This window comes from Asterias amurensis, chromosome 6 (assembly GCF_032118995.1).
Source record: "Asterias amurensis chromosome 6, ASM3211899v1".
Taxonomy (NCBI): Eukaryota; Metazoa; Echinodermata; class Asteroidea; order Forcipulatida; family Asteriidae; genus Asterias; species Asterias amurensis.
The window spans coordinates 2,338,844-2,355,223 of NC_092653.1; the positions used below are offsets into that span (position 1 = coordinate 2,338,844).

At 37.4% G+C, this 16,380-nt stretch overlaps 1 protein-coding gene across 6 annotated transcripts in view; it reads right to left on the minus strand.

Annotated features, from left to right (window-relative positions):
• Positions 1 to 7,374: 7,374 nt before the first annotated feature.
• Positions 7,375 to 16,380, minus strand: part of LOC139939143 (uncharacterized) — a 58,707-nt gene continuing 49,701 nt past the window's right edge. For 5 of the 6 annotated variants that reach the window (XM_071934900.1, XM_071934895.1, XM_071934896.1 and 2 more), the window contains one exon: positions 7,375 to 15,661. In XM_071934900.1, coding sequence (XP_071791001.1) covers positions 15,003 to 15,661 — 659 coding nt within the window. In that variant the 3' untranslated portion in view covers positions 7,375 to 15,002. The remainder of the gene's footprint in view (positions 15,662 to 16,380) is intronic. The other variant, XM_071934899.1, reaches the window with a different exon arrangement.

The following is a 16,380-nucleotide window of genomic DNA, read 5'->3' on the forward strand; positions in this document are numbered from 1 at the left end:
CAGACATGTTTTTCGAAGTAGGGTCAAAGGTACAAAGTCCCCATTGAATTGGCTGTAGTTCTTATTATCTTATATAAAGTAAATAAGACGGCTGACTGTTAAAGTTAGAACAAAACGACTTAACTTATTTTACAGTGGCCGCAGGGTTATATCTATTAGTCTCAAATGATGATAGTTCTTACTTCTTACACTTAAATGTTTGTTTTCTTTCTTTGAGTTTGTAGTTTAAAAATTGACATGTTGTCCCTTCATCAAAAAGTTTGTTTTCTTGTTCAATTGGTATATAACTTAACAGGTGTAAATTTTGCATCAGGGATTAATGGATTTACTCAATCATTCTAAAAGGACAGAGTTCAAATTTTTAAGAAAGTTCTTAGTCCACAAAATAGTGCCTATCATCAAACAGTCCATAAATCAAGAAAAAGCGTGGCAACGGTGGTCTACATGAGTTATGACAAGCGAGAAAAACAAAAGGGAAACCCCCAAAAAATTCCAGAAGTTTCCAATGTTCTCGGAGAGTTCAGCTGAAAGTTAACCCATGACCTCGTGAATGTTCTCTCACAAAGTGTAGACAGACCTGCTGAGAAAACACTAGATGCATGTTTGCTTTGTCTCAAGCAAAGAAGTGTCACGGGTGATAACTCTTCCATGAGGGCTGAGGGCAGTGCAGCTTGACATAGTAGGACCATTGGCCTCTAGCTCTAAGGTGATATAGAGTGTCAAGTGACACAACTTGGCCAATTAATTGGACATTATTGCATTGACTGTGCTGAGTTTCAATCTATGGAGTTTCAGAAAACTAATAACTATTTACTTTGATCCGAGTTGTAATTCAAAAGGTAAACTTTTCCTTCTCAACCATGATGAAATACTTGTCTCTGTATTTGCTGATGGTGTTGTTCTGTGCTACAATTTGTTGGTCTCAAGATCCTATCATCACGTTGACAGCCAATGTTGAATACGCCAATGGCCCTGTTGGCGTCTATGAAGGAGACAGCCTCATGCTGACATGTCGAGTACAAAACTTATATGATGAAGTAGTTGGTTGGATCTTCAGGACAACTCGAATTAGAGCGAATACAAATACAGCAAAGTATGAAGTGACAACTAATGGATCATTGTCCACATTGACCATTTTAAATTTGATGCATGTACAAGATGCAGGACCTTACAGCTGTGGAGTGTATCTGAGTGATGAATTTTCAGATCCTGAGATACGAGAGACTCTTGAAATACTTGTCTACTACTTCCCAGATGACATGTATCCAATATGTAATGGGCCAACGGTCATTACAGAGGGAGAACCAGTCACCTACCGATGTGAAAGTGAGCCTGGAGAGCTGCCAGTTGACTTGACATGGAGATGGGATTCAGGGACAGTTCAGGAATTGTTCAGCACTCATGGTGTGCGAAACGGTAAGAAATTTGTGGAATACATTTTTCTGCCGAGTAAAAATGACAATGGGCTGACTGCTTACTGTATCATATCAAGTAATGCGATCTTTAGAGGAAAAACATCTAATTGTTCGGTTGGACCTTTGAGTGTCCAGTACCCTCCTACTAGCATCTCTTTAACCAATCAAATTGTCTCGTACAGCAACTCCACATATGACGCCATCTTGTGTAGTGCTTCAGCTTTTCCAACTGACATTTTTTATACCTGGAGCTTTAACACATTTCTGGATTCATCTCAACAAACATTGATCAATGGCAACCAGACCTTGGTCATTCTCAATGTGACTTTGTGTGAGTTTCCAATCATAGCGACCTGCCACGCCTCTAACAAAATCGGAAACATTGCTGCTAGGTTCACACTTTGTGAGCCCCCTCCACCACCCTCATCTACAACTCAGTTGGGTACAACAACTGTAGCCTTGAAACCTATAACATCAAATGGACTGATCGCCACTACAGGACTCCCAATTGTAAAAACCGACCAAGTAACGTTAAATGGACTTGCCTCTATGACAACAACTGACCAAGTTGCCTCTACAACACTCCCAATTGGAACAAATGACCAAAATACATCAAATGGACTGGCCTCTACATCACTCCCAATTGGAACAAATGACCAAGCTACGTCAATTGGGCTGGCCTCTACAGCACTCCCAATTGCAAAAACCGACCAAGTTACGTCAAAAGGGCTGGCTTCTACAGAACTCCAAATGGCAACAACTGACCAAGTTACGTCAAAAGGGCTGGCCTCTACAGCACTCCCAATTGCAACAAATGACCAAGCTACGTCAATTGGACTGGCCTCTACAGCACTCCCAATTGCAACAAATGACCAGGTTACATCAAATGGACTGGCCTCTACATCACACCCAATTGGAACAAATGACCAAGCTACTTCAATTGGACTGGCCTCTACAGCACTCCCAATTGGAACAAATGACCAAGTTGTGACAACTCCCCAACCTCCTCGACCCCAAGTGCCACTTGCATTGATAATAATTCTTTCTGTAAGTTTGTTTTCAATTGCCCTCTGCATAAGCTTGTGTTGTTGTGTCGCACAACCTTCATGCTGTTCAGGACAATTGGAGGTGAACGAAGAGGATACAGATTGTGTTAATGTACACCTCACAGGGGATTCTAGAATTCTGAATATTGCAAACACACAAGAACATATTCCGGTGGACAATCACGTATTTGAGATGAATACCCTAAACCAGCAAGAACCCAACATCCCTCAAGAACAACCTCTCAAATGGTGTGAGGGCACCATCAATCCCCTTGAGGAAGTTGTTATCAACACAAGTCCCAATAATCCAGAAGAGGTAGTCCATACACAAGTAGACAGCAGCAACAACACAGACTTTGAAAACAACAATCCTATATCTGACCCTGAGAATGCAGACGATGGTAGCCAAGGAAAAGACCGAGGTGATGCCAACCAAGGACAGGGCAAGAATCTTGACAAGCCAGCCTTAGAAGATGAAGGAGTTGATGAGAACTTCAATGATGACGGTAACCAAGGAAACAACCAGCAAGATGAGGAGACTAGTGATCCTAAGAACCCATCCTCAGAACCTGAAGAGGACCAAGTAGAAGACAAAGAAGCCATCGATGAAGATGATATCAAGGATGATGAGAAGATGGTTAATCCTCCAATTATTGAAGTTGAAACAGACTTGAACCCTGATGACCCAAGAAGGAGGGTTGTACAAGAAGCTCTTTTAGCGACACAAGTGAACTACATTGAGAGTCAGGCAAAAAGAGGTTTCAAGAGGAAACAAGAAATGGAACCCTAAAGTCCTGTCAAAAATCGCCAATCAGGTTTGTGAACTTGTTATTTAATAGTCATAACAACTTTAAATGACATTGCCCGTTTTTGTTTTTATATCAAAATTAGGTAATGCTGTATTGTAACAACAACAAAAATCACACTAAGAAATCAATCTATCAAAGAGTTTTGTGAACTTGTTATTTAACAGTCCTAAACAACTAACAACATTAAGTGCATTTTCCATTTGTCTTTTAAAAATGACTAATAATAATTCTGATTTGTTTTTTTTTATAAAAACTAATTTGGACAGGTAATGCTATATAAAATATTTAATACAAAAAAAATTTTTTTAAAAAGTTTTGCAAATGCCATGGCAAGCACAAGTTTACAAAGCACTTGGAAATGCAGTCTGGAAATTATTTATCGAAGACTGCTTGAAGCTTGATGTCAAGTTTTTGTGAAAACTATTTGATTGTTCAACCAGGTTTTCCTCAAGTCTTTTAAAGGCATGCAACTTATTAGAGCCAAATAAAAGGCTGTAAGCATGAAAAAACTTGCTAAAGCACAGAATAGTATTGCTTAGCATAAACAGGTTACTAGCCCAAATTACATTACGTTTGCATTGTTGTGGCATGGTGCTGATTCAATTTTTGCTTAACAAAGAAATTTGTCAAGCAGTATTTTGTGCCTGTAAAAGCTTTATGGAATTTGCCTCATCTGATGTATTTAGACCACTTTACACTTGTGTACAAAACAAGAGTCTTTTTATATTTACACTGGCACTGTGGGAAATGTTCCATTCTGTGTCATATATTCCACATAAATCGAAGAGTTATACTTTTATAAAATCTGCAGAAGTTTTGGGATATGCCCCCTCTTCTTCATATCAAATGTTATTAAACACCAGACAGTACAATCTCCATCAAGTCTCAGATTTTATGAGTTCTTCTATTGGGGCTGTGTACAAATCATGCCTGCAGAAATATGAAGTTATGTAGTTCTTGTGCAAACATGTCATAGGTCACATTGTCTGTACAAAGTCTTACTGCATGTTTTGACAAACTGCAGTTGCATGCCCTTGGGTGGATTTCACAAAGAGTTAAGACTTGGTCTTAAACTCGTCCTAACTTAGGACTAGCTTTAAGTTTTTAAAGGAACACGATGCCTTGGATCGGACGAGTTGGTCTATACAAAAGCGTTTGTAACCGTTTGTTATGAAATGCATATGGGTAGAAAGATAATTTAAAAGTAGAATACAATGATCCACACAAGTTTGCCTCAAAATTGCGTGGTTTTCCTTTTACTGTGCGAACAAACACGGTTGGCCGTTTATGGGAGTCAAAAATTTGACTCCCATAAATGGCCGACCGTGTTAGTCGACGAGGTAAAAGAAAAACCACGCAATTTCGAGGCATGTTTGTGCGGATCATTGTATTCTACTTTTACAGCATCTTTCTACCCATATGCATATTATAACAAACGCTTTTCAAAGACCAACTCGACCGATCCAAGGCAACGTGTTCCTTTAATATCTCCTAGGACTAGCCTCAAGTTAGGACTCTTTGTGAAACAGACCCCAGCTCTGTATAACCATAATTACATGTATGCCAACAGTTGGATGTTTGTTAATCTAAAAAATAGAATTAGCTGTTGCAAACTGCTAATACCTCCATCACACCGATCTCATTCTCATTATGTTATGAAAAATATAGTCTTGTTGCAAGATGATAGTAATGTGCGCAGCGAGGAGGGAGCGAGGGAGGGACCGCAATAGTGGAGTGATAGTGTGAACAACGTCTTGCACCAAGACTACATTTTTCAGAACTGAATGTACATGTAGTGAGAATGAGTTCAGTGTGATGGAGATATTATCATCCAAAAGGACCTATGGTACAAATGCAAGAAAAAGTTAATAGCCTGAAGTTTAGACCCTAGCAGAGTCTTTCTCGAAAGCTGAAAAAATGAGAGTAAAATATTAAACAGTTGACTACATGAATTATTTATGCTAATGTATAGTTATGTGTTTTCCTAATGTAAATAATTATCATCGGCTTTCCCTAATGTACATATATTATTTCAGGTTTTTTCGTCCAGCTTCAGCAAAATCTATCATTTGAGCACATGACTCATTCACTTTCGTTTGATAATAAATGCGACATTTCATCAGCACTTACTAGTCAAAAGGAGTAATTCAAATGAAAAGTTCATTGACATCAATCAAAGATCATTCATGTAAAAGCCAGGCAATTTCTTTGCACAATGATATTCTACTAACACAAGCAAACAATTTTTCTTTGAGGTTTTTTGAATGAATGAGTGTTTGATATTAGCAAATTGAGTTCAAAACTCTCATAAATTTTGTTGTGATTCATTCATTTGTATAGCTGTTTTATTTTTGTGCATACATGTTATGCAAAAGGTGTCAGGCAAAGAGCCAACTGCTAAATGACATTGTCTTGAATCGAGTGGTTCTCAAATTATAAAGACCTGCTTGAACGAAAATGTCAAGTCGTTAACTTTGCTGAATTTCATTTAAAAAATTTTCAATCAATAAGGAAAACAGGTCATATGACTATAAATAAATTTTAATCGTGTAAAAAAAAAAAAAAATTTTGAATACACTTATCCAGCGCTTGAAAGATTAATGAAAAGCTCCATACGCCGTCAACGGCAGAAGTGTTTTCAGTTTTACAAAATCTTGAGGTGATTTTTTTAATTGATAATTACGAAAAATTCAGAAGTGTACACATGTCAAAACTTGGTGAACAAACGCAATATAAACAATTTAAAATGGCATTTCCCATAAAAACATGCAGCTCAAGTAGATGTTTAAGAATAAGAAGTCAGAAGACAAAAAGTCCCTTCTTGACAGACATTTCTTTAATGTTATTTTGTAAACACACCTTCCAGGAAGTTAAGCTACAAAATTGTACACAGGCTGGAGATATGTTTCCATCATAATAAGAACAATAAGAATATTGTATTAACCTTTTCATACCAGTAAAGCATAACAATTTGTGCATAATAAATTACAGAAAATGCTATAAATTCTTTTTAATTATTCTCAAATGATAAACTTTTAAAAAATTGTATTCTTTTCTTACTTAATTTTAGCTTTGTGTGTACAATGTTAGATTGCATTTGTTGTACAATTGTTAGGTTAGTTTAGTAAACAAAAACAATAAAGATATAAGGTATTTTTAAACATACAGTTTGAAAACCCGCTTAAAGTAAGATGATGCAGAACATGGCCCGATATTATAGAGCTGCTTAAAGGAACACGTTGCCTTGGATCGGTCGAGTTGGTCTTTGAAAAGCATTCTGTAACCATTTGTTATAAAATGCATATGGTAGAAAAAAGTTGTAAAAGTAGAATACAATGATCCACACAAATATGCCTAGAAATTACGTGGTTTTCTTTTTACCTCGTCGACTAACACGGTTGGCCATTTATGGGAGTACAATTTTTGACTCCCATAAATGGCCGATCGTGTTAGTTCGTGATGTAAAAGGGAAACTGTGCAATTTTGAGTGATACTTGTGTGGATCATTAAATTCCACTTTTAAAACATCTTGTAAACCATATGCAGTTCATAACCAACAGTTTCAAAAGCTTTTTATAGACCAACTCGTCCGATCCAAGGCAACGTGTTCCTTTAAGTACAAAAAGTAACCAAGCATAACAAAATTATGCTTAATACCACAACAATGTTACCAGCTAAACTACCATGTAAAATGTACAATTTGTGACTAGTAATTCTTGTAATTTTTGCTTAGCAGAAATGTAAGCAATATTTTCTGCTTAAAGGAACACGTTGCCTTGGATCGGACGACTTGGTCTATAAAAAGCATTTGTAACCGTTTTTTTATAAAATGCATATGGTTGGAAAGATGTTTTAAAAGTAGAATACAATGATCCACACAAGTTTGTCTCGAAATTCTGTGGTTTTCCTTATACTGTGCGAACTAACACGGTCGGCCATTTATGGGAGTCAAAAACTTGACTCCCATAAATGGCCAACCGTAATAGCCGATGAGGTAAAAGGAAAACTGTGCAATTTCGAGGCATGTTTGTGTAGATCATTGTATTCTACTTTTACAACATCTTTCTACCCATATGCATTTTATAAAAAACGGTTACAAACGCTTTTTATAGACCAAGTCGTCCGATCCAAGGCAACGTGTTCCTTTAAGCAGAAAATATTGCTTACATTTCTGCTAAGCAAAAATTACAAGAATTACTATCCAAGGCAACGTGTTCCTTTAAAGCAGCTCTATGAAATTGTGCAACATGTGAAGTAAACAGGATGTTATAAATTGCGAGTCTGAGAGTTCAGTACACTTACTGGAGTGACTAAATTGTCATGAACTTGAAACTTGAAATGAAGCCTTGGGGTTCTCTCTTGTCATTTTCATAGCATATTGTTCTCTTTTATTCAAGTTCAAAGCAGTCAACAAAGCCTGTGAGACAGATCTGTGTTTCTCAACAAGTACAATGTATTCCCAGCGGCGAAGCAGAGCTGTCTTCATGTTTGGTTTTAATATTTTAGAGCTAGCTACAGATATTTTTGTCAGATATAGTTTTTTGCAACATTTTCTGCTGAATGAAATTAGGCTCTCATTAAGATGTATCAAAAAAATTGTGATGCTTTTCGCTGTGACTATATCTATTATAAACGGAACTTGTTTGTGATAGGGTTATTTGCAAATGGAGTGTCATGGCCGAGTGGTTAAGAGCATCGAATTCAAGTTCTAGTGCTAATTCATCGGAGTGTGGGTTCGAATCCCGGTCGGGACACTTGTGTCCTTGAGCAAGATACTTTACTATAATTGCTTCTCTTCACCCAGGGGTATAAATGGGTACCTGCGAGGGTAGAGGTTGATATTGTAAATGAAAAAGCCTTTGGAGCGATATAAACTGTTGCCCAGGTTGTATACTCCCAAGGGAGTTGAGAAACATTACAGGGATGTTATTGGCCCTATGACCAGGGCACTAATGTAAAGCGCATTGATACGGTTATTGTGAAATGCGCTACATAAGAATTGGTTATTATTATTATTATTATTATAAAAAAAACAAAGTTAAACAACCAAATAGTTATAGAACAATAAAGCATTATAAAACTGACCAACTGTAATCAAAGGTAACAAATTTTTATTGAAATGTATTTAATTTGACAATTGGTTTGAACCAGGAACTTGTTTTATTGAGCCTACATACCATTCAAAACCACTTAGAGAAACCACACTGTGCACAATTATTTCACCATTCAAAACCACAAGCATTTACTTATTCGATAAAAGTATCAAAAGTAGGAGGGTTTATAACTGCTAAACCATCGAACTTCCCTCAGGCGAGACGTTAATTTGTCTTTTGTGTGTTTGGAAAAATTTAATTTCTCCAAAATGATTATTTTGTGGCGTTAACCCCGACTTCTTGGAGGGAAAAATAATTAAACTATACAGCACACAGAATAGACCTCTATCACGGTGCAGCCATCTTGAATTTCTCCCTTTGATATCAATGTTACCGAACCGAGTCTTGAAGAACAAACTAGTCTGGTTCCTAATTGCAAGAGGATTATTATCATGCATTATTGTTATTCGATATGTGGAACATGACCAAGATGGAGGCAGCATGGTAAAGGTTTATTGGCGAAGGAGCTACATCCTTTTGATCTCTGTGTGGGGCGCCAAACTACAGCAACATCATGTGCATTAAATGTCACTACCGACATTACCACTGGTCATACTCAGAGACAGTAACTTTATCTGAACCAAAGCCTTAGCTCGTTAAGTTTTCAAAAGATTATCCACAAGGGAAACTGACTGGGTACATTTTAAAATGATTTGGGGTTGAACAAAAAATTTTTTACTACAGCAAGATTTGAACCAACAACTGATGTGACCAGCACTCTACAAACTGAGCTATCTAGCCAAACAATTTACAAAACAGGGAGACCACCAGCAAAGGGCTAAGTAGCACAGGTGGTAGCTCAGATAGTAGAGTGCTGTCATGCTAATCTGGAGGTTGTTCTTGCGCTAGTCAATTTGTTTTTGTTTATTCCCAACATTTTAAGATCTTCATTTCCTCAAGCAGTCTGTTCAAGCCAATCAATTAGCTGTATTTTTATCGTTTCAAATACATGCTGTCAATTAGTTGTTATGCCTCCATTGAGTGTTATGCCTTAAGCCCGGTTCATACTTCCTGCGAATGCAAAGCGAATGTTGACGTCACAAATTCGCTACGAAAAGTTCGCAGCAGCTCAACTCTGCTTTACTCACTTGCGAATACCATTGCGAAAGGAGGGTTGTGACCCGGGCTTTACTTGTCTTACTTCCCTTGTTCACACGGAAAACACATTGCATCTTTTCATCACAACAAATATTTTTGAATCTTTGATTTAACCAGTCAACTTGTTCCATTCTCATACATGATGCTTTTGAAAATCAGAAAGCATAAAGGACTTTGTTTCAACGATAAGATGTATCATACACACATTTTTAAACATTCATCTTTTGCATTGATGCGTTAATACCAGACATTGCAATTTATACACAGCTCTGACACCAATATTTTACTTTCGTTAATTTACTCAATTTCATCTTTCATAGGATAATAAAAAACAAAATATTCTTCAATTTTTCACAAACATGTAACAACTCGGATCTCCAATTTTTATAGCGCTGCAGAATGATAATCATTACACGGCGTGCCAGCTTGCGTGTTTACCATGAATTTGCACCATTACATTATTCATTTTCATATAGTAAGCACTGGAAGGTCAGCATGCCTTTTTGTGTGCTTACGGTTAGCACAAAATCGGCCGTTAAGCAGCTCTATGAAATTTGGCCTAGATTTTATACTAGTTTTGCAGACAGCACCATCAACTTTAGCCTATGTACATACAGGGAAAATAATGTCAAATTAGAAGAGAGCATTTGTATTCTGGTTTATTAAACATTTATTCAGAAATTAATAGTTGCTTCAGATTTACTTTTGTTTCAGGTACTTCAAAAACGGTTACCATCCAACCACGAGTACCAACGTTAAAGGCACTGGACACTATTGGTAATTGTCAAAGACCAGTATTCTCACTTGGTGTATCCCAACGTATGCATAAAATAACAAACCTGTGAAAATTTGAGCTCAATTGGTCATCAAGTTTGCAAGAGAATAATGACAGAAAAAACACCCTTGTTGCATTACTTTGTGTGCTGTCAGATGTTTAACTTAAGGCTTCAGCTGAGGTCTTTTAGTATTCCAGTGAGAAATTACCTCATAATCAAAAACTTCGCTACTTCAGAGGGAGCCGTTCCTCACAATGTTTCATACTATCAACAGCTCTCCATTGCTCGCTACCAAGCAAGTTTTTATGCTAACAATTATTTTGAGTAATTACCAATAGTGTCCAGTGCCTTTAAGGCAGATAAGTGGAAACACTTTTGGCTTCTTATGTTTACATCCGGGTTGGCACAAGTGCCTCTTCTTAAAGAGGCAATTTTTTGGTTGGTTCAAGGTCACTATTAGATGGAATTTATTCAAGTATTTATTACAATCAGGAATATATAAATTCCTGCCTCAAGCCCTCCTGAGTTATTTTTATGTTTAATCATTTTTGTCTCGTAGCCCCTTACCTAGAGTGGCTTTTAGCCTTGTTTGGGGCGGTGAACTTGCATTAAAATAAAATATTTAAAAAAACGACTTAAAAGGATCATGTGAAGATTCCTATTAATTATCAAATATTTCTCATTGAACAATCGGCGGTCAGACTTGCACACTGGTTTATCATTCACTACAAAAAAATGCCCAGTTTAAATTATTGCATAAATCTCCACACCCCACCTAAAGACCAAAAACAAACTAGCAAAACCGACCAAAATCAAAACAAAAGAAATAATTACACAAGTGAAAATGAGTTGTCGGGCATACTAAATTCACATTCAAAGTAACTCTGGAACTTATTAAGTCCCGACAGACTTAAAAAGGAAAAATTTATTTCGTGCAAATTTGCTGTTGCTGATTCCCACCATCTTGATGTCACTTCGGTGAATCTTTGCGCAAATCTGTTTTTTTTACGCAATCAATAGCTCCACGTACATACTCACATGAAACATGAGCTGGGTTCGCTGCAGTCAGTCATCTGAAATTTTATAAGAGAGAGTTGAATTTTTGCTGCGTGGTGTCACTTCACAACCGAAGCAAGAGAGCATGCACTTTTTACATGGAGTACTCTTCCATCCAAAAATATAATTATGCTATCAGGACAAAATTTACATGTTCATTGCTTCAAAGTTCTCACTTTGTATCCATAAACCTTCACAACTTTATTTTGTCTCATTTTATACGTTTTCTGTTTCATGCTCTGGGAGTTCAGAAAAAATACATTTTAAATATTTCTCCACATTTGAACTAATATACATATTTAACATAAATATTTAATGCCTTGGTTAGCTATAGGACATCCTTTTGTTATTCAAATATATACGGTGTACAATGTACTATATTACAAAACAATTCTTCCCTTGAAGTGTTAGTATGAGTTGTGGCTACTTCGGAAGCCTAGAGCCAGGCATGCAACTTGTCAACAAAAAGAGGAAAGTGCCAGGCTAAGTATAGTCTTGGTCCAAAGACTATGTTGTTTGCAAACAACCAATGTACAAATCTATGTACACAGCAACTGTACAAGCTTGTAAAGAACAAACATAGAAGGCGCTGTGACTGGTGTTATTTTCTGAACCAGCATCTAGAGTGTGTTTTGGCGACCCCAACCAAAGACCAACCAACTCAAAAGTTGGTTACCAGTTGGTCTGAACAGCATCGTCACCGTGGTCAACCGAACACGCGAAAACGCTCAACCGATAACCAATGTTTCTGGTTGGGGTCGCCAAAACGCACTCTTAGTGGGATCCGGGGAACAGAATTACAAAGCGCCCTCTATGTTTATTTATTACAAATATACAGTGTGCGGTGTAACCTAAATGTTGTTTGTGTGTATGAGCGCAAACACCATGGTTTTGGAACCAAGACTATAGACATAGCAAAACTTCGAACTGTGTTTATCAACTTGCAACATCACAGCTGATAAACGGGGGAAAAAAACATCAAAATCTGGGGTGCGTGTTTGCCATCGATACCAATAACTGTTTTGGTTGAACTTGCAATTGGTGGATCACTAGCCATTGACCGAAACAGTTACTAGTTATGACCGGGAAAACGCACCCCAGCAGGATCAGCTGAGAAGTTGCATGCCTGTAGAAAGAGTTGTGGATAGTGCTTAACTAATAAGATAAATAAATAATAGATAATAGATCTGCTCAAATAATAACTTAGTATTGTACATTAGAAGAGTTCAGAACGTTAGTTGCAGGTAAATTTATACAAAAGAAATTCTTGGTGGCAAACGTTTAATTTTGCAAGGAACAAACACAGTTAGCTGGACCATGCAAACTGTATGACTCATTCAAAAATAAAAGTGATGGCATTATTGTTGGTAACAATTCAAGTCTCATAACAATCACAATTTTCAAAATGGATGCATTACTTTCAAAAGCTCATAAAAGTGAAACATGCCAACGGAGTGTAACCCTTTGTCTATTACTGAAAACAGAAACAAGTTTTCTAAATATTTGGTGACAGCAGCCTAAGATTTTGGAAGACAAATTTGACAGCGAGTATTATACACCATCAAATCTTTTGGAGTAAGTCTACCACAGCTTGTTTCAGAGAACTGCTTAAAGGAAGGGGAATACCTTTGATAATTACTCCAAAAAACAATGACATTGTATTTGGTAAGAAGAACTGCAGCTGCTTATAATGTATAACGTATCGTTATGGTTTTTGTGTAAGGGATTCAAAAAAGATTCCAATCTAAGAAACAGTTCTGCATAAAGCGTTTCTCAGATTGTGTATTTCAATTACGGATTATTCTTCCTGCGTGGACAAATACGCTACCCCTTTTGAAACGAAATTTTCACAGGTTGGAAACATAAGAAAAGAACCACTTGACTTGGCTTTTTGGTAGGAATCTTTTTTTTCTGGCAAGCAAAAACTGTTTAATGTTTGTTAATCAGACTATGGAAAGATTTGTTTATTTTCAGGGAACTTTCTGCAGACTCAGGGAGAGTTTGCAGCTTTGCAGTTATTAGAATAAAAGGAAATGTGAAGAAGAAAACCGACATTTGTCACTTTCACAGATTGTGTTTATCATTGAACCATTTTATGAAGTGAATGCCACAAATGTATTCAAATAAATTCCCAATGGTCATATACATGTAACATGTTTAATATGACAACAATTATTCAACAGATGAAACAGCGTTTTGTAGTGTTATGGTTTGCATAAATCACACAGACACTATGAAGTAAAAACAATTTTGTGCAAATTGTTTGTTTTACTTTGACGTTTTGTTTTTTATTTATGTTCATGTTTCTTATTTGTGAAGTTTTGCGATTTTATTTTTGAATGCAACAGAAGGAGTTGTAAAATTCCACCGGAAAATGAAATAAACAAAAACAAAAAACAAAGCAAAATAAAACGGAAAAAACACATAAAACCAGCTTTGAGAGAATAACAACCAAATATGCCAAAATAAACGTTATTTTAAGCAGCTAGGTTTAAGAATTTGTCCAAACTTATTTTGAGGTGGATTCTCTAGGAGGGTAGTGGGGGAGTATTCTTCAAAGACCAACGATGCACATTTCTTGATCTCCACTACACTGATACTAGTTATTATCTGAAACTAGCCGTCGATTTCACAAAACTCTTCCTAACTTAAAATTAATCTTAGGACTTAGGACGAGTCCCATCCCTGCATTGTAGCATGCAGACCTTAAGATTAATCCTAAGTTAGGAAGAGTTACTCGTCCTAACTCGAGATAAGACGAGTCCTCACTCTTTGTGAAATCGACGGCAGCTCTTACAAGAACAACCTTGGCAATCCTTCTTTGACTTTGCAAGCCTGGAATTTCATCTTTGAGAGGGCAAGGTTGTTATCAGTTTGCAAAGGGCACTTCCATCGGAAAATTTTCAAGTCTGTGAGAATTTTTTTAAGGGGGCATCAAGGCCAAGACCAGAGGCAACAGAGGCCTTGTCGACCATGGTCTATTTAAATCCAGCCCTGACATGGTGCTTTAGGAAGTCCACAACACATTTATAAAAAGAGTGACCGTGTACACTCCAGGGCATTTGCTGGCAGGCAAGATACTACACCAGACAAAATATTTTCTTTACTAGTTGCATATTAGTTATATTAAAATTATAAAAACAGCTGAAGATGTTTTGAGATGTGCCGAGTCTTCTTGTGATATTTCAGTTTCTTTGTGTGTGTAAATTGTGCCTGGAGGACGTCCCTAGACTTTGTGATTTGTTATTAGCATGTGATAATGTCACAGAGGTCACATGATCTACTGAATAACCTCATCATGCTAGGTAATAAGTTCCCAAGTACATTATGTTATGACGTGAGATTCACTTCATTGTAAGACATTGTGTAGGGTTATATCTAAGGGTTAAAAGGCCATATCCAAATTGGAGGTAACAGCTATAATAATAATAATAAGACTTGTAATGCGCACGTATCCACCCTGCTGGGTGAGCTATGGCTACGACTGTTGCTAAAGGTGTTGCCAAGGGTATTCGATACTTCAACACATGATGACAAGGAAGTCTAGCCGTAGCTGTAGCCGCAAATTCAGACATGGCCCAAGACTTATTTTGTAAGATTTTACAGCTTTGACATGCTAAAAAAATAAAAATTAATATAGACTGCGCTGTTACATGGTGCTATAAAAAGGATGCTTGCTGGATGCTGGGCTAAGTTTAGATAGAGGGTGCGATTTGCCATGCTGCTTTTTTGTCCCTCCAAACGGGGAACTTAAACTGGTTACCGTTGGTAAAGCTCCAATGCTGTCCTGATCACCCCGCTCATTTTCATCGGTACCCTTCGCAGGGCTGTTTTGTTCTGTCTTGTCACTGGCCGTAACTTTTTCATCGGTGCCCTTTGCACTTTGTTCCAGACTGGTACCCTGTTCAGTATTCACTGGTTCCTTGGGCTGATCAGAGAGGTTGCGTATCTCAACCGACGACGGTTTCTCTAGGAAGAACTCCAACGGCACTGCATCCACATGGGGAGTAAAAAACTTAGCATGAGCGCTTTTACGTTTCTCCTCGACGGTTAGAGCTTTTTCGCTCAGTTGAGTTGAGTTATCGGGCGATGAGTTAAGGGACTGAGTTCCTGAGTCTGAGCGTGGACGGTTACCCCTTATGCTGACGGGTCGGCTGAAATCTTTCCGTCGTAGCACGACAGGGGATCCCCTCTCATTGGAAATACGCGCAATGGATGCCGTTCGCCTGAGGTTGGTGAATCCAAGTTTCTCAATTCGCTCACGAAGACCTTCCACCTCTTTGATCTTTTGTTTTTCCATAGCTTCACCTGAAAATGATGAAGATAGGAGATGCTGGTGTGAGTACACTATTTCACTCGGGTGCCATTTTCAAACCTCAGCTTGTCAAGATTGCACAGAAATTTACCCCAAGCTGTACACAACTAATCAAGTCCTTGAGTAGGACTTGAAACTTTGCATGGTGGAGTTTAACTAAGAGAGGTTTGCGGTAACACCATGTGAATATCTCTTTTAAGCAGTGCTGGTTCTGAAAAGAACCGATGGTTAACCACTCACCAACACTCAAAAGAGATATATTCATATGGTGTTACTGCAAACCTTTCTTAGTTAATCAAGTCCTCTTTGCAACATGTGGTACTGACAAATAGCAGAAATTTTAATTTTGGACAAACTATGAACATGGCATTGTTCTAACTTTTCCTACCCCTACAATCTCAAAACTTCAAAATGTTCAATTATTACATTAAATTATAACATCAATTATTTGTAACTCTATTGCGATGATTTATCACGATCCTTTGCTAATGATTATGCGAAGGCATTTGCTTCGTACAGATACAAGATAATTAAAGCGAGAGAAAGAGAGAGGTGCTGATGGGTGCATCCAACTACATAAAGACAACATCAATGCGCTAAGCCTAATTTAGATTTTGGAGGCCCTCAATTTGTTAGTTAATGTTAGATTTTAGGGTTATTACTTTTAGGGATTGTTTAAAGAAGGTCCAGTAGGGTTACCAGTTTATTGAAC